This window comes from Leptidea sinapis, chromosome 1 (assembly GCF_905404315.1).
Source record: "Leptidea sinapis chromosome 1, ilLepSina1.1, whole genome shotgun sequence".
In the NCBI taxonomy this organism is placed as follows: Eukaryota; Metazoa; Arthropoda; class Insecta; order Lepidoptera; family Pieridae; genus Leptidea; species Leptidea sinapis.
The window spans coordinates 5,657,247-5,682,468 of record NC_066265.1 but is presented as its reverse complement, the minus strand read 5'-3'; the positions used below and the strand labels follow the sequence as shown (position 1 = coordinate 5,682,468).

At 39.9% G+C, this 25,222-nt stretch overlaps 1 protein-coding gene across 1 annotated transcript in view; it reads left to right on the top strand.

Annotated features, from left to right (window-relative positions):
• Window positions 1-24,582, top strand: part of LOC126968616 (E3 ubiquitin-protein ligase MARCHF6) — a 28,239-nt gene extending 3,657 nt beyond the window's left edge. Inside the window, exons 3-10 of the mRNA XM_050813640.1 lie at window positions 878-1,078; window positions 3,705-3,902; window positions 5,650-5,778; window positions 6,287-6,377; window positions 10,734-10,915; window positions 15,826-16,010; window positions 18,688-18,877; window positions 23,415-24,582. Coding sequence (XP_050669597.1) covers window positions 878-1,078; window positions 3,705-3,902; window positions 5,650-5,778; window positions 6,287-6,377; window positions 10,734-10,915; window positions 15,826-16,010; window positions 18,688-18,877; window positions 23,415-23,528 — 1,290 coding nt within the window. The 3' untranslated portion in view covers window positions 23,529-24,582. The remainder of the gene's footprint in view (window positions 1-877; window positions 1,079-3,704; window positions 3,903-5,649; window positions 5,779-6,286; window positions 6,378-10,733; window positions 10,916-15,825; window positions 16,011-18,687; window positions 18,878-23,414) is intronic.
• Window positions 24,583-25,222: the final 640 nt, after the last annotated feature.

Sequence of the window (25,222 nt, the reverse complement as noted above, 5' to 3'; positions counted from 1 at the left end):
ACTATTATATACTAAGCATGTTATAATAATGTATGTTTGTATGTTTATTAAAGTTTACAAGTACAGGAAAAGCTCCTCATTCCCGGGGTATATGTTCCGAAATTTACAGCAAATACAGAAACCGTGAATAAGGATAATATAGAATTATAGGCAATATGTTCTTAGGTCACAAAATAAAAAGCAAATACATAAAAGAAATCAAAATAAGTAATTGAAGTTTTTCACCATATTGATTGATTATATCTTCAGGCTTAGGAAATAGTTTAAAGAATTTTGTAATTCTTCTCGCTTGGCAGTTCTTAAAAGCTTCTTCAAGTGGTTCTCTGATCTATTTTATTTTTAATAGTCTATTTGACGATGCGTTTACAAAGGTTATTGAGTTAGATACCTTATGGAATCCTTTTTATTAATATACAGTATGTACCGATGCAGGGTCATATGATCAGAGGCCCAAACAATAGGTCACAGAAACTCACCCATTGGTACCCGAGAGATGCTAAAAGAAAGAGAGGCAAACAAATACTAAGGTGGGAAGATGACATAAAGAAGGTTGCTGGATCAGTTTGGAGTAGAGAAGCGCGGGAGAGAGAGCACTGGAAGGTCCTAGAGGAGACCTATGTCAGAGGACAAGCTAGATACATTGTTAAAAAATAGAGGAAATAAAAAAATAAATGTGTTACTACATAACTAATATCTAGAAATAAAGGCTATCTTTATCTTTATGTACCGATGCACCGATCGAAGTGCGAATAAGGAGCTTTTACTGTAATATCATTAATTACTTCTTAATTTTCCATCCATCCAACTTACTTAATCTTTTTCCTATCACTCAAATTAGATCTTAAATAAATGAAATTAATACCAATTTATTTTGTAGGAAATGATACACCTCCCAGTGTCGTCCCACATTCAACGTGTTATAGTATCAGCCATGGTATTTGGAACAGCTGTTCTCTTCATGCTGTGGCTCCCAATCAGGCTGATCAAGTATGTTCTACCTGGTTTCTTGCCATATGCTGTTGCCGTTCACACTGAAGCCCCTGTTAATGAGCTGAGTTTGGAATTGTTGCTGCTACAGGTTAATATTTCATTTTTAAATCAGTTGCTTACTTATTCGTAACACACTTCACACTTGTATAGGCCCGAATTAGATGTAGATATATTTAATACATAGAATATACTTATATTTCTAAATTTATGAAAGAAACATTGGTATTAATTATCATTACTCCTACAGTATTTCGGTTCGAAATACCCCAGAATAATATTCGAGGTACCCTAGCTCAGCAGTCAGGGCTTTTCACCGCTGAGGCTATTTGAGGTGTCATGCCATTTCTAAATAAATTTAGGTCTTATTTAGTAATACGGCTTTTCTCACCATATATCGATGTGGATACTGACTAGTTTCGGACCATCAAGCCGCACAAGTCCGCAGTAAGAGGTGGGACGTTATCGCGAACCCACTACACTCACCCGGATGAAGGACCTCCGAATGGTCTGAAACTAACAATGTCTCACGAAAGTTTTAATAATTTAAATTTAGGTCTATTTCGTGGGGCGAATGAATAAGATGAAGTTGAAATCTTATCCATAACGAGAAAAAACATCGATAAATATTTTGAGCTCTTGATTCTGAAGACACTCTCTCACACTCACTGAATATAGAATGACTTGGGTAGATATAACCATCAAAAAAGTGCGTATACCCGAAGCCGGCAACGCTCCTGTGATTCCTCTGGTGTTGCAATTGGTGGGGTGTAAACAAATCTAATGATAGCAAATATTTTAGTTTCATTTGTGAAGAAGTCTCATTCATTTAAACGTCAACGATATATTATTATCGAAAATAATAAGAAATCAATCTATATATAACAGTGATGGATTATTTTTATTGTAAGTAAATAATTCAATTCTATATGAATGGTGCAGCAAATATCCGTAAATATTTTTACTTTCCGTCCAAATAGTTCATTAACCGACTTAATATACCTATAAGTTCATTACCCTGATGGAATTAATATTCGCCGTCACTGTGCTTGTGTATATTCCTTCGTTCCATAAAATCCGAGGTAATTTCCTTATTGAAGCGTCATATCAAGAATATGTATACCTAATTATTAAAAGTATAACTAGGTATATTTATAAATTTTTATCATGAAAAGACGTATCGTTTAAATCGCGGAAAAAGTGTATTCGGTTTGGGCCAGGTTTGAAAAGTATGAACGATGTCGGAGGATATCTAAATGTGGGCCCTCTAGAGTTGAAACGCTAAAGGTAAAGATCGGTTGGCGATTCTTGGCTGTATCACTGCAAGTTTATCTTTCAATATTTAAAGTCCAGTATAATTCACATCTGCGGCCGTTATTGCTTGGCCAGGTCTGATCTCACCACAAAATCCCTTAATTTCTGCGGCGATTCAACATGGCAATCCAGCGTTGTACTATATTCTAGCTGTCATTTGAAATAAGTTTCACTCTGAATTCATCTTCTTGCAACAAAGAGGTTTTATTTTAATCCGAAGTTTCCAGTACCCAATGCGGCAATTTCACACTTAAACACCTATTATAAGATCTATGTACGTATTGTGATATGAATATTTAATAACACCGGCAAAACACAGTTTGTATACACGTGATCACTTAACACCAGACCCGTACGCTCGTTTGTCCTCCTTTTCCATAAAAAAAAAGTAAATAGCGATTTTTTTATTATAATTCTTTATTTTTCCTAATAAATGTGTTCAGCAGGTAACAGATAAATACATTGTTTTGGTAATTTACTAGCTAACCAGAAGTTTCCTAATAGTTAGCGATGCTACTACACACCACAGTGTTACATTAACTCTCAGGACTTGAAATACTAACTAATAAAATTAATATTTTTTAGTTTTGTTAACACTTGAGATATAGATGTTAAGACTCAGTTGCCCAGTCATTGAATTAGCTACGGCGCCCTTCGATTTTCATTATTATACCTAACACTAGAAATAAGGGATTGCTAGGTTTATTGTAGGCTTCATTGTAAGATACGTAATAGCTTAAGGGTAAAATGTATACACTTTTTTAATAAAATCCCAGTCGCTGTTCAGGCATTATCTATAAATAAATTTAAATATTTTACTAAAAAAATGGCTCTGTCGTAAATCCCACTACTCCACAGCTCAATATCTGAGTGATCGGACACCTGGGACTAGATTATGATTATTTTATAGTAATAACAATGGTAGTACAATATTGTATATTTTATTAACAAGAGTCCAAAACAATGAATTCTGGGAGAGTTTCTTGCGCCATTTCTTCTTTGACATTATAAAGAATTATTTTTTAAAGGAATCAATTTTGAGAAAATAAATGCCTTTTATGCCTTTTTATAATATTACTAAATACCCTCAATCAAAGAAATGCTTGATTTAGGGTTTTGTCCATCTGTTAGTGGGCTGTATCTTGTAAACCGTAACACATAAGAAAAACCAATATGGCGAGTTCCATAATGGCCCCCATGCAAATAATTAAATAAAAAGTTTCTTTTACAAAGTATTTACAAAGCACTTAAGAGTGAAATCTTGCTCCTTAACACGGAACTAATCGTGTGCAAGCTAGTCTTGCTCCTGACATTTTCTAATTTCTTTAACTTAAATTTTACTTGAATAATTTTAAGAAGTGTTAAGAATAGTCTCTCATCAACTTTCATTAACCTACAAATAGGTGATACTACCTGCGCTACTAGAACAGTCGCACACTCGGATTTGGCTCAAGGCGGGCCTTCGAACGTGGTGTGCGTGTGCAGCGAAGCTTCTAGGACTTCGGTCTTACCTCCTGGGACAGCAGTCCAGACAAAACGAGAACCATCCAAACCAGCCTCCGCACCAACCACCGCCGCATCAACTAGGCGCTGCTCATCAGGTATACTATGACAGGTTGACCCGTGGTATTATAATATTGAAATTCAAATATATATCTTTGAACCGTCGTCAAATTAAAAAGTGAAGAGGGATTGGATCTGATTGGAATTGGACACTGGCCATATTAGGGTTACCTTAGATAAAAAGCATCAAATCAATCTCCGCAAATAGTCAGTTCTGGCATACGCCGGTAAACTTTTTCGAGGGTACACTAATATTATTACGGGCTGGCAAAGTAAATAATTTTAGACAGTATTTTTGCTGCGGGGTCACATTGTTGGAATTGATGTAAGTCTACGCTCCAGGAAAATTATTAATAATAGAGAAAGAGTTCCGGGAGTCGGATTTTTATTGCAAAAATCTTCGTCTATAAAGATTTTATTATCAAAATCCCTTGAATATTATTTCTTTTTGAGATATTTATAAAAAAAAAACTAAATGCTACCTTTTTTATCTTAAAGGCAGCTATAAAATAGATGCTTTTGGGCCTTGACACGGGCTGGAGACGACTATTGGGAATAAGTTGAATAGCACATCGCACCAATCAGTCAATTTAAAGATTTAACTTCTTTTAAAACAAAAACTTTCTATGACTGTACAATTAAAAATAATAAGAAAGTTCAGACGCACTAGGCGAAACAAAGATTCTACAAGATTCTACGTGTAGTACAAGGGAGTAATGAGCAAGTAAACGCTGGGCTGACAAAAATGGAGAAACTTCGCAATAAGAGCAACCAGCGGAAAGGCAATCTTATGAAACGACCACTCTGTCACTGAGTTCTTCTCAAGATTAAGAGATTTTAACAAATTCTAATCAACGGTTTCAAAACATATCTCCTTATAACATATTCCAAATCGGCCTTATATTATGGTAGTTGGTGCCCGCGATTTCGACAGCATTTACCAGTGTAACCATATAAGTCGGTGTTATAATGCTGCCACATGAATATAATACAAAACAATCTTATATCTTGCATCGTTAAGGCAGAGTTCGTAAGAAACGTTTTTGTTAGACTGCTTTTTTCTCCGACTTACTTTGCAAATCCGACTACAATGACAAAGTCTTTTCATGTTTCGCATAGCTTATGACACTCACAAACAATGTGGCTTTCCGTAGGTAACAGAATTTTCAAAATCGGTTCTGTAAATTCAGAGATTACCTTTTTATAATATTAATTTAGATATAATGCAATTGTTATTGCCAAGATAAGACATATTACTTCGATTTCAATAGACTTCGTTGCAACGAAATTTCTTATCCAAATGTTGTGATTTTTATTGATTGTAAATTCCGCTAAGTATTGTCTTTAATCAATGGCACACGTGTTTCGACTCTACACGAGGCATCCTCGGGAGATGTTGACTCGCCAAATACTGGCACTGGACTGCTGCATTATTGATTGAAGACAAAACTTAGCGGCATTAACATTCAATAAAAATCACAACATTTGGATGATAATGGATTTCCGCAATATAACGCCTAGTTCAATAAATTGACGAAAGTTTTTTTGTGTTTCTTTAATTTTGTTCTGTCATTGACAAATATCTATGAAAAGTTTCGAATTTCATTTATTTTTGTGTTCTCTCAATGTTTCGCTATATCCTTTGCATAAATCATTCTGGGGATGTGATTATTATTAATTTTCATTTTGTCAGTTATTATTATGTATTATATGATTCTCACATAATTTTCATTTGCTCGTATAAATAATGAGGCTAACAGTTTAATAGATTACTTTTGTTACCAGGCATTGATGTGGCGAGAGGGTCCCGCCGGGTTTGAACCGTACGTGCGTGTATCTTGGTTTCCGCTGAGAGTGGCAATACTTCTTGGTTTTATATGTATGTCTCTTGTGTTGGCAAGCGCGTTGACATTGGTAAGTCACATGATTAACTGAAGTAAATCGGATAGTTATTAAAAACATAGATACCACCTGTTTAACATTTAGTAAACTAAATTCTTAACACTTTTTTTACCATTAAGAAGTAAGTTTTAACTTTAAACCTTTAAACCTAAAACTTTAAATGTATAATATTATTTACAACATTGTTTACATAGACTTTGATGATCAACATGATCAACGTTTAATTTTAAAAACAAATGTACACACTAATTTTATACATAGTGAGATAAGGGAGGTCGATAACAAACAGAAATGGTCCTAAAATGGAACCCTGTGCAACCCCTATTTTTGTAATTGATCCAGAAGCTCTCTTTTCATTTACCTCTTCCCTTTATAATCTACAGATTAGGTAGAAGATTTCCAATCCTACATTTTTATTGCATAATGGTAAAGTGTTCTGACCAAAAGTATAGGAACGACAGAACTTAAAAGTCATGCCTAGTATGGTCAATCATGATTTATAAATTGTTTTTGATTCCAGGTAATCCCCGTAGCCATCGGTCGCAAAGTAATGGCTTTGTGGCTGCCAAAAGCGTCGGGTGGCGTTCACGAGCTTTACACTGCGGCATGTGGTTAGTCTATGTAATTTAATAATTTTTTGTGGCAATTTTTTTTTGTTATTTTTAAAGGGGTGACATTTTGTTAGAAAGTTAAATTTACCGATACCAATTATGCAATATATCTAAGGTAAAGAAATAATACGTTAAATAAGATAACGCAATCATAAATAACAAATAATGCAACTACTTTTGATCCTTTTGGTGATTTTGATTTGATTGATTTTTTTCGACGATTCGTTGTCGAAAGCTCTTGGTAACTTCAACCAGCCGTCCATGCCGCCGTTGCACATGAGGAATGACACCCTGGCCCATACGGCAAAAGAGAAAGCCGTTCGCCTGTGCACTCATTTTGCCTCCAACTCGACTCTTGACGACAACGGAAAAAACACCGCTGCCATCCCGCGGTGTCAGAGCTCCATGCCTGAAGTACAGTTCAGACAAAAAACTGTTCAGCGAGCTCTGTTTTCATTGGACGTCAGGAATTTGAGCGGGCCGGATGGCATTTCTCCAATCGTGCTTAGAACGTGTGAGTTGACGCCGATGCTAACGCGTTTATTCCGGCACTCTTATTCAAAAGGCGTAGTCCCTGATTCATGGAAGTCAGCCCTTGTCCATCCGATCCCAAAAAAAGGAGACAGTTCGGATCCGGCAAACTACAGGCCTATAGCGATTACCTGCCTGCTTGATGGGGGGATGGGGTAAATTGTACCTTATCCAATTTAACCCCCAGAAGACTCAAGTTTGCGCGTTTACCACAAAAAAAACCCTTTTGCCGTATCACCGCTCTTCGGCAACACTTCCTTTAAAGCCTCGCCTAGTATCGGAATACTGGGTCTCGAAATCTCCAGCGATTGCCAATTCCGTGGCCATCTGGAGAGCAAAACCAAATTGTCTTCGAAGAAGTCTGGGGGTCATTAATAGAGCACGGCAATACTTCAAGCCGGCCCACATTCTTACACTCTACAAAGCGCAGGTCCGGCCACACATGGAGTATTGCTGTCATCTCTGGTCTGGCGCACCCCAGTATCTGCTCGGTGATCACTTAACACCAGGTGACCCATACGCTCGTTTATCCTCCTATTCCATAAAAAAAAAACTTTTGATCCTTCAAGAAAATAAAAATTGGTTTCCGCAATTGATGGATTCTTGGAGACAGGGATTATAATAAATCGTTTGCAAAGATTTTAATAGTTTTCTGATTTAAATGAAATTTTGAGTCGGAAATATAAATACTTGATATATTTTAGTTGTATTCTTGTATAGTATTGTGGGTTCCATACCTTGGCAGCATATTCGAGTATACTGCGTACGAATGTGCAATAGAGAATTTTAAATATTTTGATGTTTTTGAACGAAGCATAGGTGCGCTGTGCAAATCCCAGGTTGATCGAAGCTTTTCACTATAATATCTTCAATATGATCATCAAATAACAGTTAATATTCATATAAAACTAAAAGATCACGCACCACAATATTTTTTGTAAATGTTTGACTTTTGAATTTATAAGCTGAAGATGTAATGTTATATTTACGTGTGAAAGTAACCACAGAGCATTTGGAGGGTAATCTTATTGGATTAGGCTTATTGTCTAGGCAGAAGTTGTCTAGTCGATCTAGGTCAGCTTGAAGGTTCTAAACATTAATAGTAATAATAATAATAATAAGCCATTTATTCCATAACCCATAATATACAATCAAATGTTAGTAATTTAAAGTTCTTAAATCTAGTGTTAATTTTATTTAAAGTGGCCAGTTTAATTATTTATTCTATATAATTTTGGTTTTGGACCCCATTTTGGGTATAGGTCTCCCCCAACTTTTTCCATTTTTCCCTATCCTTGGCCTGATCGATCCAGTTTCCCCCACCGACTGCACGATGTCATCTGCCCATCTCTGCTTTGGTCTACCAGCGCATCTTTTACCTGGTGGTCCTTTGCATTTGGTCTCTATGATCCACCTTCTGTCTGTGAAGCGAGCAATGTGGCCAGCCCATTGCCACTTCAATGTTTGCGCGTGTCATAGTGCATCGGTAAGCTTGGTTTTCTTTCTAATGTCTTCACTACGTACTTGTAGTTTTCTGATCCGCAATATACTTCTCTCAATTGCTTTTTGTGTCTTTTCTATTTTTTGTTCTATTTCTTTTGTGAATGCCCAGGTTTGACAGCCATATAGCAGGCATGGTATAATACAACTGTCCATCACGGTTTTTTTCATATGCAGGCTATAGTTGCCTTTTAATATTTCTTTAAGCGACAAGAATTTTTTTCCAGGTTAGTGTTATTCTCCTCTTTACTTCTTCTAAGTTGCTGTTTGTATTGAATGAGACTTGTTTCCCCAAATAGATGTAACTGTCAACATATTCTATTGTGTGTCCGTTTACTTGTATTGGCATTCTGTAATGGTTAGTCATTATTTTTGTCTTGTTTGTGTTCATTGCAAGACCAACTTTTTTACTTTCTTGGTCGAGTGTCGTTACCATTTCCTCTAAGTCTTTAGGTGATTCAGCTAGTATCGCAATGTCATCTGCAAATCGAAGATGATTGAGGTATTTACCATTTAACAGAATTCCTTTGTGTGTCCAATATATTTTACTGAAAATGTCTTGAAGAACCGCTATAAAAAGCTTAGGTGACAACGGGTCACCTTGTCTTACACCTCGTTCAATTGAAGGGTTCTCCGCTGGTCTCCCGTCTAACTTTGTTTGTACTATTTTCATACACGTTTTTTATAATGTTGATTTATGTCTGGTCGATATTTAAAGTGTAAAGCGCGTTCCAGATGGAGATGTGACTGATGCTATCGAAGTCTTTCCTAAAATCTATAAACGCCTCATAGAGTGGTCTCTATTACTTGTTCAATTGTCTGTATGTGATCAATAGTGCTGAAACCTGAGCCGAAACCTTGCTTGCTCTGTAGGTTGTGCGTTGTCAATTTCCTGAGTTATTCGTTTCAGTATTATTGAAGCACAGAGTTTATATGTGCTTGATAGAAGACTAATTGGCCTATAGTTGTCTATATCTTTGCGAATTGCCTTTTTTAAAAGTAAGATGTATGTCTGACGAACACCAACCTTTGGGAACAGTCTCTGTGTTCAGGATCATATTGAATAATTTAGTAAGGTGGTGTAGTAGGACTGGTGCTCCCGTTTTTATAGCTTCATTGCTGATACCATCTGGGCCCGGGCTCTTTTCAATTTTTTAATTGTATTATGTGTGTATGCATTTCCTTTTCATCGAATAATTCCACATTGTTAGATTTTATTTCACAGTAAGTTCGGTTTTCAGTGACATCGTTCATATTTTCATTTTTCATGTACAGATTTTTATAGAAGTTTGTTGCATGTTCAATCACGTTTTTCCTTGTTTTCGTTTCCTCTGATATATGGTTAAGGTTATGTACCCATTTTTGGTGAGTGGTTAATTCCTTGTATGCTCTTTTTGTACTTCTGAATTTTTCAAAATTTTTAGTTATTATGTTGTATCTGTACTTGGCGTAATCTTTTTTTATTGATTTATTTGTAGTTTTCTACAATCTACTTAGTTCTGTTTTCATATCAGTGTTCTCGTTTTTGGTTTTTATTAGTTCTGTTCGTGTTTTGATTCGTGTTTCTGTTTCCTTACTGAATGTTTTATGTGTTTTGACTTCTGTTACTTGATGTGTTTTAAGGCTTTTAAGTATGATGTTTTCTAGCTGGTTGTAGTAAATCTGTACGTCGGTCGCTTTGCGTAGATTGTTTGAAGTTCCCAAAAAATCTGTAAGATTATTCAAATACTTGTCGATTTCTTCGCTTGTTTTGGGTGTGATTGTAGTGTTTTTGAAGGTTTCCTAGACATTTTCGGTAGTTTTGTAGTAAGAGTGGCTCTTACTAGCTCTAAACATTAATGATATTAAATATCTTCATATTATCAGCAAAACAGAGCAAGCGAGTGTTAAGAAAGCATTAGGAAATATAATTTTCATTTATAAAGATGGTGAATAATAAAGGACCGAGTAACGATCTTTGCGGAGCCTCACTAGGAATGGTTATACAGCTGGAGATATAATTACTTATTACCTTGTGATCTTTGGTCCATATAAGATGAAAACCATCGATGCAAATCCTCAACTATGCCGAATAGTTGTATTTTCGATAAAAGTCTAATGGTCTATTCGGTCAAAGGCTTTATTATAATCGGTATCTATTTCACCTACCTTGCTACCATTGTCCAAGGCTTCAGTATGTATACTCTATATAGTTCTCAATATCGGGCTAGAAAAATTGATTTTACGAATATCTAATGATGTTAGATTGCACGCCCACTTGAAAAATTCATGTATGCACATGTATATTAAACAAATAAGAATATTTTTAAGATTATATGCTGGTAGGGACGTACGTGTGCTGGGCGGCGGGGCGAGGAGGAGCCTTGGCGGCGGGCTGGGCGCGGGGCGGGCGGGCGGCGCTGGCGGAGCGGGCGGGGGAGTGGGCGGGGCGGGGGGCACGGGCCGCACTGGCCGCGCTGGCGCTGCTGGGGCTGGTGCCGCTCATGTTGGGTCTGCTGCTGGAGCTGGTGAGTGATATACTGATCATATGAGGAGTGTGAGCGGGCGGGGGGCACGGGCCGCTCTGGCCGCGCTGGCGCTGCTGGGGCTGGTGCCGCTCATGTTGGGTCTGCTGCTGGAGCTGGTGAGTGATATACTGATCATATGAGGAGTGTGAGCGGGCGGGGGGCACGGGCCGCACTGGCCGCGCTGGCGCTGCTGGGGCTGGTGCCGCTCATGTTGGGTCTGCTGCTGGAGCTGGTGAGTGATATACTGATCATATGAGGAGTGTGAGCGGGCGGGGGGCACGGGCCGCACTGGCCGCGCTGGCGCTGCTGGGGCTGGTGCCGCTCATGTTGGGTCTGCTGCTGGAGCTGGTGAGTGATATACTGATCATATGAGGAGTGTGAGCGGGCGGGGGGCACGGGCCGCACTGGCCGCGCTGGCGCTGCTGGGGCTGGTGCCGCTCATGTTGGGTCTGCTGCTGGAGCTGGTGAGTGATATACTGATCATATGAGGAGTGTGAGCGGGCGGGGGGCACGGGCCGCACTGGCCGCGCTGGCGCTGCTGGGGCTGGTGCCGCTCATGTTGGGTCTGCTGCTGGAGCTGGTGAGTGATATACTGATCATATGAGGAGTGTGAGCGGGCGGGGGGCACGGGCCGCACTGGCCGCGCTGGCGCTGCTGGGGCTGGTGCCGCTCATGTTGGGTCTGCTGCTGGAGCTGGTGAGTGATATACTGATCATATGAGGAGTGTGAGCGGGCGGGGGGCACGGGCCGCACTGGCCGCGCTGGCGCTGCTGGGGCTGGTGCCGCTCATGTTGGGTCTGCTGCTGGAGCTGGTGAGTGATATACTGATCATATGAGGAGTGTGAGCGGGCGGGGGGCACGGGCCGCACTGGCCGCGCTGGCGCTGCTGGGGCTGGTGCCGCTCATGTTGGGTCTGCTGCTGGAGCTGGTGAGTGATATACTGATCATATGAGGAGTGTGAGCGGGCGGGGGGCACGGGCCGCACTGGCCGCGCTGGCGCTGCTGGGGCTGGTGCCGCTCATGTTGGGTCTGCTGCTGGAGCTGGTGAGTGATATACTGATCATATGAGGAGTGTGAGCGGGCGGGGGGCACGGGCCGCACTGGCCGCGCTGGCGCTGCTGGGGCTGGTGCCGCTCATGTTGGGTCTGCTGCTGGAGCTGGTGAGTGATATACTGATCATATGAGGAGTGTGAGCGGGCGGGGGGCACGGGCCGCACTGGCCGCGCTGGCGCTGCTGGGGCTGGTGCCGCTCATGTTGGGTCTGCTGCTGGAGCTGGTGAGTGATATACTGATCATATGAGGAGTGTGAGCGGGCGGGGGGCACGGGCCGCACTGGCCGCGCTGGCGCTGCTGGGGCTGGTGCCGCTCATGTTGGGTCTGCTGCTGGAGCTGGTGAGTGATATACTGATCATATGAGGAGTGTGAGCGGGCGGGGGGCACGGGCCGCACTGGCCGCGCTGGCGCTGCTGGGGCTGGTGCCGCTCATGTTGGGTCTGCTGCTGGAGCTGGTGAGTGATATACTGATCAAATGAGGAGTGTGAGCGGGCGGGGGGCACGGGCCGCACTGGCCGCGCTGGCGCTGCTGGGGCTGGTGCCGCTCATGTTGGGTCTGCTGCTGGAGCTGGTGAGTGATATACTGATCATATGAGGAGTGTGAGCGGGCGGGGGGCACGGGCCGCACTGGCCGCGCTGGCGCTGCTGGGGCTGGTGCCGCTCATGTTGGGTCTGCTGCTGGAGCTGGTGAGTGATATACTGATCATATGAGGAGTGTGAGCGGGCGGGGGGCACGGGCCGCACTGGCCGCGCTGGCGCTGCTGGGGCTGGTGCCGCTCATGTTGGGTCTGCTGCTGGAGCTGGTGAGTGATATACTGATCATATGAGTGTGAGCGGGCGGGGGGCACGGGCCGCACTGGCCGCGCTGGCGCTGCTGGGGCTGGTGCCGCTCATGTTGGGTCTGCTGCTGGAGCTGGTGAGTGATATACTGATCAAATGAGGAGTGTGAGCGGGCGGGGGGCACGGGCCGCACTGGCCGCGCTGGCGCTGCTGGGGCTGGTGCCGCTCATGTTGGGGCTGCTGCTGGAGCTGGTGAGTGATATACTGATCAAATGAGGAGTGTGAGCGGGCGGGGGGCACGGGCCGCACTGGCCGCGCTGGCGCTGCTGGGGCTGGTGCCGCTCATGTTGGGGCTGCTGCTGGAGCTGGTGAGTGATATACTGATCATATGAGGAGTGTGAGCGGGTGGGGGGCACGGGCCGCACTGGCCGCGCTGGCGCTGCTGGGGCTGGTGCCGCTCATGTTGGGGCTGCTGCTGGAGCTGGTGAGTGATATACTGATCATATGAGGAGTGTACGGCTTGAAGTATTGCCGTGTTCTATTAATAGTGCACCAGCTTCTTCGAAGCCAATTTGGCTTTTTCCTCCAGATGGTCACAGAATTGGCAATCGCTCAAGATTTCGGGACCCATTATTCCGATACTAAGCGAGGCTTTAAGGGAAGTGTTTTCGAAGAGCGGTGATACGGCAAATGGGGTTTTTTTTTAGTGGTAAACGCGCAAACTTGAGTCTTCTGGGGGTTAAATTGGACAAGGTTCAATGGGGTAACTATTCCGCGACCTTCTCAAGAGAGGACTCGATAGAAGACACAAGTTTCTCCCGGCACTGTTCGACGATTTCCCGAGTGAGACCTGCATGGCCCGTGTATACGGCATCACCAGTACTGTCGTCTGCATACCAATGTATGTTGGAGGTGTCCAACATATCATTGATATGCAGAAGAAGCATAGATAGCACACAGCCTTGGAGCACTCCAGCGTTCACGGGCTTTGGAATCGAGTAATAACCGTCGACAACGACCTGTATGCTGCGCCCAGTGAGGAAGCTGGAGGTCCACTTGCATAAGCTCTCGGGAAGCCCAAACGATGGACGTTTTGAGAGGAGCGCCTTGTGCTATACACGATCAACGGCCATTGCTATATCCAGGCTAACTGCCAGGCCTTCCCCCTTGCTTTCAATAGCCGCCGCCCATCTATGTGTTAGGTATACCAGAAGATCGCCAGTCGACCGACCATGGCGAAAGCCATACTGCCGGTCGTTGATCAACTAGTGACCCTCAAGGTATACCGAGAGCTGGCGGTTAATTATGCTCTCCATGATTTTGGAAAGCAGGGAGGTAATCGCTATAGGCCTGTAGTTTGCCGGATCCGAACAGTCTACTTTTTCTTGGATCGGATGGACAAGGGCTGACTTCCCATGAGTCAGGGACTACGCCTTTTGAATAAGAGTGCCGGAATAAACGCGTAAGCACCGGCGTCAACTCAGGGGCACACGTTCTAAGCACGATTGGAGAAATGCCATCCGGCCCGCTCGACTTCCTGACGTCCAACGAAAACAGAGCTCGCCGAACAGTTTTTTGTCTGAAAAGTACTTCAGGCATGGAGCTCTGACACCGCGGGATGGTCGGCGGTGTTTTTCCGTTGTCGTCAAGAGTCGAGTTGGAGGCAAAAAGAGTGCACAGGAGATCGGCTTTCTCTTTTGCCGTATGGGCCAGGGTGTCATTCCTCATGTGCAACGGCGGCATGGACGGCTGGTTAAAGTTACCAAGAGCAGCTTTCGTCAACGACCAGAACTTGTGTGTTCCGGTCGGGTAACTGGAAAGCTGCTCGCCAATTTTAACTGTTCTTTACAGTCAGATTCTGCTTTAAGTGTCGCATCGAACCAGGGCTGTGATTTGCCACCGATCGGTACTACAGAGCTTGGTATAAAAATATCCATGCCCTGCAGAATCACATCGGCTACTGCAACGGCGCAGGCACTAGGATCATCCGAAGGGAAACAAACCCTGTCCCAAGGGTAGGATGCAACTAAGGAACGCATCCTATCCCAATCTGCTGACTTGTAGTGCCAAACGCGGCGGGTCGCTGGTGGTCTGCGACGTTGGCGTCGGATAGGCACTACACTCCTGACCAGGCAATGGTCGGACGTTCCGAGAGGGTCGTCGACGGTGACCTGGTAATTATCGGGATGTGTGGTCAGCAGAAGATCTAATAAGAATGGCATGTGGCTATCCACATCTGGGAGCCGCGTTGGCGACTCAACCAATTGGGACAGACCATACGCCAATGCAAAATTATGCATAGATCGCCCTGCGTAGTCTGTGGTACGTGATCCAAGCCATTCGGCATTGTGTCCGTTGAAACCACCCAAGACTACGATTTCAGCGGAGGGGATCTGTGCAAGCACGTCATCAAATGCCGCTTAAACGCAGCCCATGAGGTGATCCGTTTCTGCGTTACCACTATGGGACCTGTAGACACACTCTAAATCTACGCGGAGCCAGAGAGTGGGCAGGTCCCTACCCTCAATGTTGCCGAGACGGCGACAGCAGATATCCTTCCTAACGTACACAGGTACCCCGGCATGAGGCAATAAATTAAGCTCAATTTAGTGCCCGAGGTACGTTAAATATGACGTATCGATATATCTGCGTCTCCGTAAGGAAACACAAGGCCGGCTGCGCCGTCTCAAGATGATGGTGAACTGCGTTTAAATTGGAGTGAATTCCCCTGATGTTACAAAAGTCCACATTAAGCGTGGAGCGGGGTGCCGTGGTGTTGCTGCCCTGTTTGTCCTGTGACTGTGATGCGCGGTACTGTGCCCTCCCCAGAATACGAGGGGCAGCCCGAGCGCGTTAGCATAATCTTTTATTCAGTTTTTATAGTTATTTGACAGCTGAATTTATGCTGAGAATGTGCTGAGTCACGTTCGCGTCTTATCAAACTGAGCTAAGTTTTACGTAAGTAAAGTCTGAGCAAATTCCAAGTACGCTCCATAGATCTCAGCAGAGTAATTATTATTATTAAATAATACTTCATTATATATAAGTGAACGTTGCTAATAAGTCTCAATCCGTAGGTGCTGGTAATACCACTGCGTGTGCCGCTAGAACAGTCGCCCGTTATGTTCGTGTGGCAAGATTGGGCATTAGGGGTGCTGTACACCAAGATAGTGTGCGCGCTCACCATGATGGGGCCCGACTGGAGTATGCGAAGAGCTATCGAGAAAGCTTACAGAGACGGCATCAGGGAAATGGATCTTAAGTAAGTTTCCTTCATTACTCATAAAACTTTGACGGCATTTTGCTTAGGATTGGTTTATTCAGACGTATGAGGTTTCCCGCGTTTATTTGCAAGGCTGCTTGACATTGGGAAAACTTCAAAATTATCATTGTATTGACAGTGTTGTCAGCGAGTTAAAATTTTTGCATATTCTTGGTCTATTCTAAGTTATAACTTTTTTCCAAGTATATTTGTAAGGCCCTGAGAGGCATACGATGTACTGACAAGTGGTTGTATTGATTTCAGATGATTATAATCTTTATTATATTTTTATGCAGCACATTCTGGGAATATGCCTTTGGGTTGATGACAACTGACCAGTAACAGCGTCACTTACCTACCTATTCCCTTATTCGTACAAATGTGCGGGCGGAAAAAGTTCCAAGTCGAAGTTTGTTAAAATATTCAATATAAAAAAAATATTTATTTATAAAAAAAAAAACTTAAAAAACGGATTTTCATATAACTTCCCCAAGTTGTCATAACAATACGAAGCTTCTTGCTGGGAATGTGCAGTACAATTTATAAAAAATTATATATGTTGTAATTTATTACCTATAAAAGAGAATACATTGTTCTTATTTTGGTCTAAGTTGTAGTTTGAAATATTAACGTATTACTCGTGAGAATGTGCGATTCTGTTAATCTTATGTTTTTAGGCCGTCTCATTCAAATTAAACGTAGCGTGGCAGTCAAAATTCTCACCTAAGTGAACCAGTGCCGGATTAAGCAAGCGTGAGGCCCGTTGCAAATAATTTCAAAGACGCCTTGATCTACAGGTAGGTTTTTTGAGAAGGGCGGGTTAGAAACTACGAGACTTAGAGCAAAGTTGTGAAAGGAGTCATGCCCTCAATTTATAAGAAAGTATTTGTATTTGGTTTTTAAATTTTTTTGAGCTTTTGACGGAAATCGACCCGAATGATTTTTCAAAATAAATTACATCTGTATTTGTATAATATTACATCTGTAATTGGAGCAATGGACTCTGTCGCTGATAAGGATCAATCTTTGCAAAGATATGTTTTACTAAAAATGAAAGGAAATATCATTTTTTTTGTTTTATTATTTTTACACGGAAGAAAACTCACCTCCTCTTCAAACGTTTTGTTAGAAATCTTATCATTTTTGGTGTTATTCTATCGAGGATAAATCCTGTCATGGTATCAAATCCTGAAAGGTCATTGGAGAGACGTATAAACTTATGCACTTTTTTTTTATGGAATAGGAGGACAGACGAGCGTACGGGTCACCTGGTGTTAAGTGATCACCGCCGCCCACAATATCTTGGAACACCACAGGAATCACAGGAGCGTTGCCGGCCTTTAAGGAAGGTGTACGCGTTTTTTTGAGTGAACGGAAACCATTTTTAACAACTTATTTGTTAGGTAAAAGTGAGATATGAAAAGTAATTTGTATTTTCTTTTCTATTTGCTTGAATTTTTAGTAATACATATGTTTCCAAAGTTTGATCCTTATTAGCAACAGAATCAATTGGTTAAATAATACACGATGTATTTTTTTTAATAATCATTCGTGTCGATTTCCATCAAAAGTGTAAGAAATTTTAAAAAACTTGTTCGTTTCTTATAAATCAAGGGCATGACTCCTTTCACGACTTTTCTCTAAGTTTCGTAGATTCCGGCTTGGCCATTACCGCCCTTCTCAAAATACCAACCTGTATACTGGAAATAGTCGGTTACCGAGTGTCTGACGTGGATTGTCTTAGTAGCAAAAGATGTAACGTTTCACGTTTTTGAGACAGCAAGTAAATTCAATGTCACCACTTCTTAATAAGTTTCACTTAAAAAATTACGCTCATGCAGAGATTTGTGGGTTTAAATATGCGGGGCCCGTTGCAGTTACTATGATAGCTATGTGTTTATTCCATATTATTATGTCCTATGGTATATTGTTGTGGGGCAACACTGCCGATATTAATACAATATTTGTGCTGCAGAAGAGGGCTATTCGCGCTATTTATAACCTAGGTCCTAGGGAATCATTGAGAGCAAAATTTAAAGAAATTAACACCTTGACTGTTGCTTCTCAATATATTCTTGATAATGTAATGTATGTTCATAGGCACATAAGTGAATTTGCCAGAAACTGTCATAACCATAATGTTAACACCAGGAACAGACATAAACTGATGATGCCTACTACTCGGCTAAGTCGAGTTAGTAAGTCTTTTGTGGGGCGATGTATATGCTTTTACAACAAGATCCCAGAAAATGTTCAAAACAAAGGTGTTACGTTATTCAAAAGAATTGTTAAAAAACGTTTGTGTGGTAAAGGTTACTATAACATAAATGACTTTCTTAATGATACCACAGATTGGGAATGGAGCGACCGCCCTCAGGCTATTAAATAATAAGTTTAATTGTACAATGTTACTTTGTAAATGTTACTTTAATTGTAAAAGATATTTTTGATGAAAAAAAGAAGCCCGCTGAGTTTGTTGCGCCCATTCTTCTCAGGCCTGAGGCATTCACTTTGGAATTGGTGGTAGTTTTTTTGACTTTCAATAAGTGATTTCACGTCCTATTTTGAATAAAAATATTTGAATTTGAATTTAAGCCGGCACTGAGGTGAACAATTAAATAGCGATGTAAACTTTCGAATGAACATATAAAAATGAATATTCCATATAATGGTGCAGGTTCATCTTGCGGTCGGTGGCGGCGCCACTTGTTCGCTGGCTCGGTCTGTCGCTGGCTATCCCGTACGTGTGTGCCTACTCGCTGGCGCCGCTCGTGGTGACGTCACCGTCGCAGCGCAACGTGTTCGCTCGGCGAGTGTACCCCGCGCTCCTGCTGGCGGCCCTGGCGTCCGCCGTCCTCGTGCTGCAAGTGAGTGCTGCGTGCAGACTACGCGCGATAGTGCTGTGACCTCATCACAAGTGATGACCGTAACCTACATGAGTGTATCGATACATTTAAACAATGCTTCAATTTTACCATCTTAACCTAATAATTACATCTTAAATTTTTGTTCTGCCTTTCCTCGACACACCATGTCTGAAACATTGTTCGCTATTTCTCGTGTCTTATAGAATGGAACCTGATATCTCGTGTTATTATACATGACACGTTAAGCGTACGATAACTGTCAGCGACGGCAAGGCACAGCTCACAACCACATTGTAGATGCGCGAGGTGACACGTGCGGACAGCCGGGGTCTCTGGCTCTACCTCAGGCCCCGACTGCATTCAACTCGCGTGACATCTGTATTTATATTTATTTATCTACGCCCATGCTTTAAATCCTCTATTAAAGATTCTGAAACAGTTAGCTTATTACCAACATCAGCTCATTCAGCTCCCAAAGGCGGGGCAACCTACTAGAAATACAATCAGCAAAATGTAATTATAGACAGAACAGTTTTCTTATAAGAGCATGCAAACTTTATAATGAAGTTAATAGTGAATACGATCTTGACTTATTCAAGACGACACCATTTCAATTTAGAAGTCAAGTAAATAAAAACTTTTTTTTATATAAAGCAAGATAGGTTATATAATATTATATTTAATGTAGGTAAACGACTATACACAATAAATTGTTATTATTTGTGAAAACTTGTAAATAGCTATCTGCTGTATAATAGATTAATTTTTAATATGTATCTAGCTGTAAGTTTTCTAAAGTTGTAAAATAAAAATAAAAAAATAACATTAAAACACCCAACGTCGTAATAACCATTACATCATCCAAACGACTGCTGTAATGTTGTACTGAATTTCATAACAACACTCCTAGGTTTTTTTTCGATCCCTTCATGCCCAAAGAGTTTCAACAAACAGCCACATTCTTATTGCTCGATGCGTGGTATTTGTATGAATTTCAAAAAAAGAACATTTTTGTTTACGCGCGTTCCACACTACTAGAACATGGCGCGCCGTAAAAAATAATAGGTTATTCGAAACCCCGCCATTTTTCTTGAAAAAATGTGTGATTCAAGTTTTGACAGCACACCGCCGAATATTTTAAGCGCTGCAAAATAACATAATAATCAAGTGAATTTTAATAATTGCACTATATAAAATGTAAATTACTACTAAAATTAATAATTCTTTCATTAATACTTAATTTATTTGTATATAATCAGTAAGAGATGATATTAGGTTACTACTAGGGCTGGCTGTTTTAATGTTAGCAGTAAGCTAACTGTTTCAGAATCTTTTAGAGGATTCATATTCTGGGTGTAGATAAAGTCTTGTATGCAACTGTTGATAATTAGGTATTAAAACACTCATGTGATACTATTATCACACGAGGCGAAGCCGAGTAACACACGATAAACCCACATTCGTGTTTTAATACCCCTTATTACACAACAGTTGCATAAATAACTATTATCTTAGGCCTTGTCTTATATGATTTTCCAACTCTAAAGTCTTCGCTAAATTTCCAGAATCTACTTTACAGTCGATAGTATACCCAACGTCAATAATTACATACACTTATATTATAGTTCTAATATTATGCCTAATAATAAAGGAGGGTCGAAGAGGCGTCAACTTTTCAATCATTGCTTAGACAGTTAATGCACTCGTTCCAATTCTTCTATTTAACTCAGTTTTCGGATTAAAATTAAAATTATCCGAATATCGTTGAAAAATACTGTATTGAAATTTTATGCTTTGCTATAAAAATTAACCAGTGGTTGTTATGTACTATCGACGCGAGTTTCATTATCTGTACTAATTTTAATAATATATTTTATTCACTTCTTTTTGGATTTCGGAGGAATTCACCGAAGATCTCATTTATTAATTTTTTTATTTCACAAAGCATCGAACTATGTATAATATGACATAAAGACTTTTATCGATATTTGCCGTCACACGTTACTATATGCTACATTATAAGAAGTAAGGTGAAATACAGAAGGCGGAATAGTATCAGTTTCCTCGCACAAATAGGACAGAAAATCGAACTTTCCGCGGAGGTGTGGTAAAAATAATTATATCACGGTCATCTCATAAATCTTAAGGCTTACTTCAACTGTTGGTATTCATGTTGAACTTGAATATGTCACAATATATTGTATCTGTTGAATTAACAGTAATGTCTTAAATATTAAGTATATTATCAATCTATAACCTCACTATGGATTGCTACGGGAATTCAATAGAATCCAAGCTTATTCAATCTTAATGTCTTTATTAGTAATTAATTAATTAAGCCATTGTATCCTTTAAAAACAATTTTTAAAGGTATAAAACGCGTGTAATTGTAACTTTGTATTTAAATTAGATTTTTGTTCAAAAGTTACATTTTACAAAGGTCCCCCGAACGAGTAAAAAAAAGGACTCCGCGCCGTGATATTAGCAAGTGAAGCACCTTTATGCTCACTAGCATGTGTGTGTTGTTACACAATTTTTTCTCCCATAAATAATCATATATGACCACATATACTTATATAGTATCGTTTTAACACTTTTTCACAACGCACGACGGCATTTTAAAATATTTTATTGAGACTCAAACTGATCTGTAACAGACGATGACAAGTCTCATAATGGCCGCCTGTCGGCTTGTGTTAGTGTAAGTGTGTGCGTTGGGCTATGTATTTACACACGTTAATCGGCTTGTTTTGGTACTACACTGTTACGGAGTCCCTATTTTTTTACTAGTCCGTGAGGTCTCGCTGAAAACGAGATCTGAAATGCCTTGAAACATCGGGTCAGCTAAAATAATAATCTAAATGTAACATTCACGCAAAAATCTAATTTAAAAACAATGTTACAATTACACGCGTTTTAATCCTTTAAAAAGTGTTTTATTTAAATGTGTAACAGTCGCGTTAATCGAAAAAATACTATAGTAATTAACAGACCAAAACCCACGGAGGTTAGTCTAGTATGCTTGCTAGAAGAGTGTTAACACCGACATGCTTTTTGAAGTTATACTTTTTTAGCCGTGTTATGAAAAAATATGAGAGTGAAATTTTGAGATGCGCGCGCATTACTGTAACACAAGTAACAGGGTGAAGTTGGTTCCTAAAATTTTCTGACGTTTGCGACATTCGTTGTTTTTTTTTGGGTTTCTTCGTCCATTATTAGGACAGGCAAGGGGTTCAAGCCCATACAGCCGTATTCGTTATTTAATAATTAATTATCAAAGCCATCTTTGCAAGTTTTTTATAATATTGTTCTTTCTACAAACGTAGAATGGCAGGAGCAATAAATAATTATAAGGATTTTTGTTTTCTTACGCCAAAGAAGTATAACTTCTTGCATGCATACAGAGTACACACACACTTTTTTAATAATTCTTTTCATTTTCGCACTAGCTTGTATATATAAAAATTCTGTATTTATTGTTTCAAGAACTAATGTGTTAAAAGAATATGAGTTACTGTGGATTTAACAGTCAAAATATTTTGAATTAAAAGCACAGATCAATTCTATAATTAATTTTAGTTTCTTTTTTATTTATATTATTTATTCAACCATATACATATTTAGCTGTCTTCATTTAATTATACAATTTTTCACTTAAACAGTAGTAGCAAAAGTCTATCAAAAATATACAAATTATTTTGAAATGCCGATTCTTAAGACACTGCATGTGGAGTGATATTATATTCCCCAACTACTTTAACCTATACCATATCAAGGAGAAGTTTTACAAAATTCCCAAAAGTAATAAATTTGTTAGAATAAGAATAGAATAAGAATAATTTATTGCAGTACCATATCAGTTACATAGATTTACAAAATATCTGTTACAAAATATACGTTGGTTTAAAGTAAGTAACTTTAATTTTACAAGTTTTCTGGCCTCACACTAGGATTCCCTGTGAGGTCCAGTCTCTTCCCCTATAGTTATTCTAGAATGTGTTTTGATTATTAAATTTTCGTTCATTTTATTTTATATTATGCGTATATAACATGATCTCCGCGAAAGAGGCGAGATATTGTTAAGTCGGTATACTTATGATGACGACTACAGTCAATATTACTTAATATTATTAGTGGGAGGCTCCTTTGCATAGGATGCCGGCTAGATTATGGGTACCACAACGGCGCCTATTCCTGCCGTGACGCAGAAATGCGAAAACATTACTGTGTTTCGGTCTGATGGGCGCCGTAGCTAGTGAAATTGGGCAAATGAGACTTAACATCTTACGTCTCAAGGTGACGAGCGCAGTTGTAGTGCCGCTCAGAATTATTGGGTTTTTCAATAATCCCGACCGGCACTGCATTTGTAATGGGCAGGGCGTATCAATTACCATCAGCTGAACGTCTTGCTCGTCTCGTCCCTTATTATCATAAAAAAAAGTCACCTTTATCTGTACTGAGGCAAACATGATGTCATTGTATTTTGTTAACAATAATGTTATTGGATATACGATTGAAATGTACTTAATAATTTCAGATACGTCAATTTACGAAGCTATACGAGCACATAAAGAATGACAAGTACCTCGTCGGGCAACGACTCGTAAACTACGACCACCGGCGACACAAACAAGCTGTCTCCTCCAACTAACCCACGGCGCCAACTCTTTGCACTTGTGATATATTTTATTTAAGATAACACAGGGCACTCGCCCGTAGTCTTACTGCTATAGGATTGGATGGTAATATTTAAAAGGGAAAACTCTAAACGATTAAATTTTTATACAACCCTATGGGTGCAATACATATTTTGTGAATAGTATACGAATGATTATAGTTGGCATAATATTTATTATTATTACATTATCTTTATTGCTAATTCGTAATTTAATTGGAACAGCGTCTTACCATTTAGAACAGATTACATATAAAATTGCACCGAAAGGCCTACCATCAACGTTTAATTAGCGAATCAATTCCGATGCAGTTCAGTTTAGGTACCCAAACTGCTATCCAGTTTAGGTTGAAGTATTACCTCATGGTACGAATGAATGAACGAACTAAAACAGTTTGTGATTCAAATTCCGACTTGATTTGACGTCAACCAAAATTGGATAGCTCTAATGACGTCGTGGTACGAAATAGCAAAGCAGTTCACTTTAGGTCGTAAATTGAATCGCAATAAGAGTTCATGGTAGGCCCGCAGTTCTTGGATTAAATGACATGTGTCATACTGCAATGTTGTTCTGTTCCAAATTATAAGAAAATCATTTTAAACCGAAATCAGTGCCTCAGAATAATATAAACATAACAGTGATTTGTAGAAGAAGAGTGTAAATATTTCCTAGTGATTCATTAGTCTAGTGATATATTAATATTTGCTTAGAATATGGAATGCATTAGATGGACCTGAAATAACATTCAGTTATTATAAGGGTGTTTTGTATTCAATCTGGTTGACATCTCCGATTAGGTCCGAAAAAGGCACACTAAAATTTTATCTCTGTAGATCCAAAATATAGAAATTTTCTTCGATATATTTATAATATATAAATTTCTATATCATAGTATGTTTAAAATGTATTGTAACACGTAAATTGTATTTTGAAAATTAAGAGTGATATAGTAGGTGTGGAATGTGGGGAAAAATGTGCTTTTCAAATTTATCTTTAAACAGTTGAAAATATATATTACAGATTAAATTAGTTTTGTTTTTTATTTTAAAATATTTATGCGATGTTTCATACTGTAATCTCATATGCATTTCATACTATGTCTGATTATGTTTTTTTATAATGCGTAGATTAATAAAAAAGATCTAGACGGAATATTGATACCATAGCAAAAGAACTTTTGATAATTTTAATCCCTTTTATTTTTTTTATATTCGCATATGGTGATGAGGCGTTTTAACGAAGTTAGTTATCGCTTACACTCTTACGGCCATTCCCAATATTCAGTCTGTCTCCGGTTGTGGCCTACTTGAGATAAAAATCGTAACTATCGTTGACTTTTCTGTCCCAATAAACTTATCGACGGTAACTCACCTTATCCGTACACGCTGTCTGTAAATGGGACTACGTATAGCTTACAAGCGATAGAAGTTTGTATAGAGATTGCAATTCACGCATCCCAATATAAGGCGATAAGAATGACTTATCGGGTATATTGGGACAGCTTCAGATTATTGACAGCAAATTACTGACAGTAGAAGGTAGTAATTTATCTCTATCTGTAGATAGTATATTGGGAACGGCCGTTAATAACTCGTTGGTTTCGTAATTGTCTTACTTTTTCGAGTAAATTATCCGTCTTGTTCTATTTTATTAGTCTTAAAATATAATA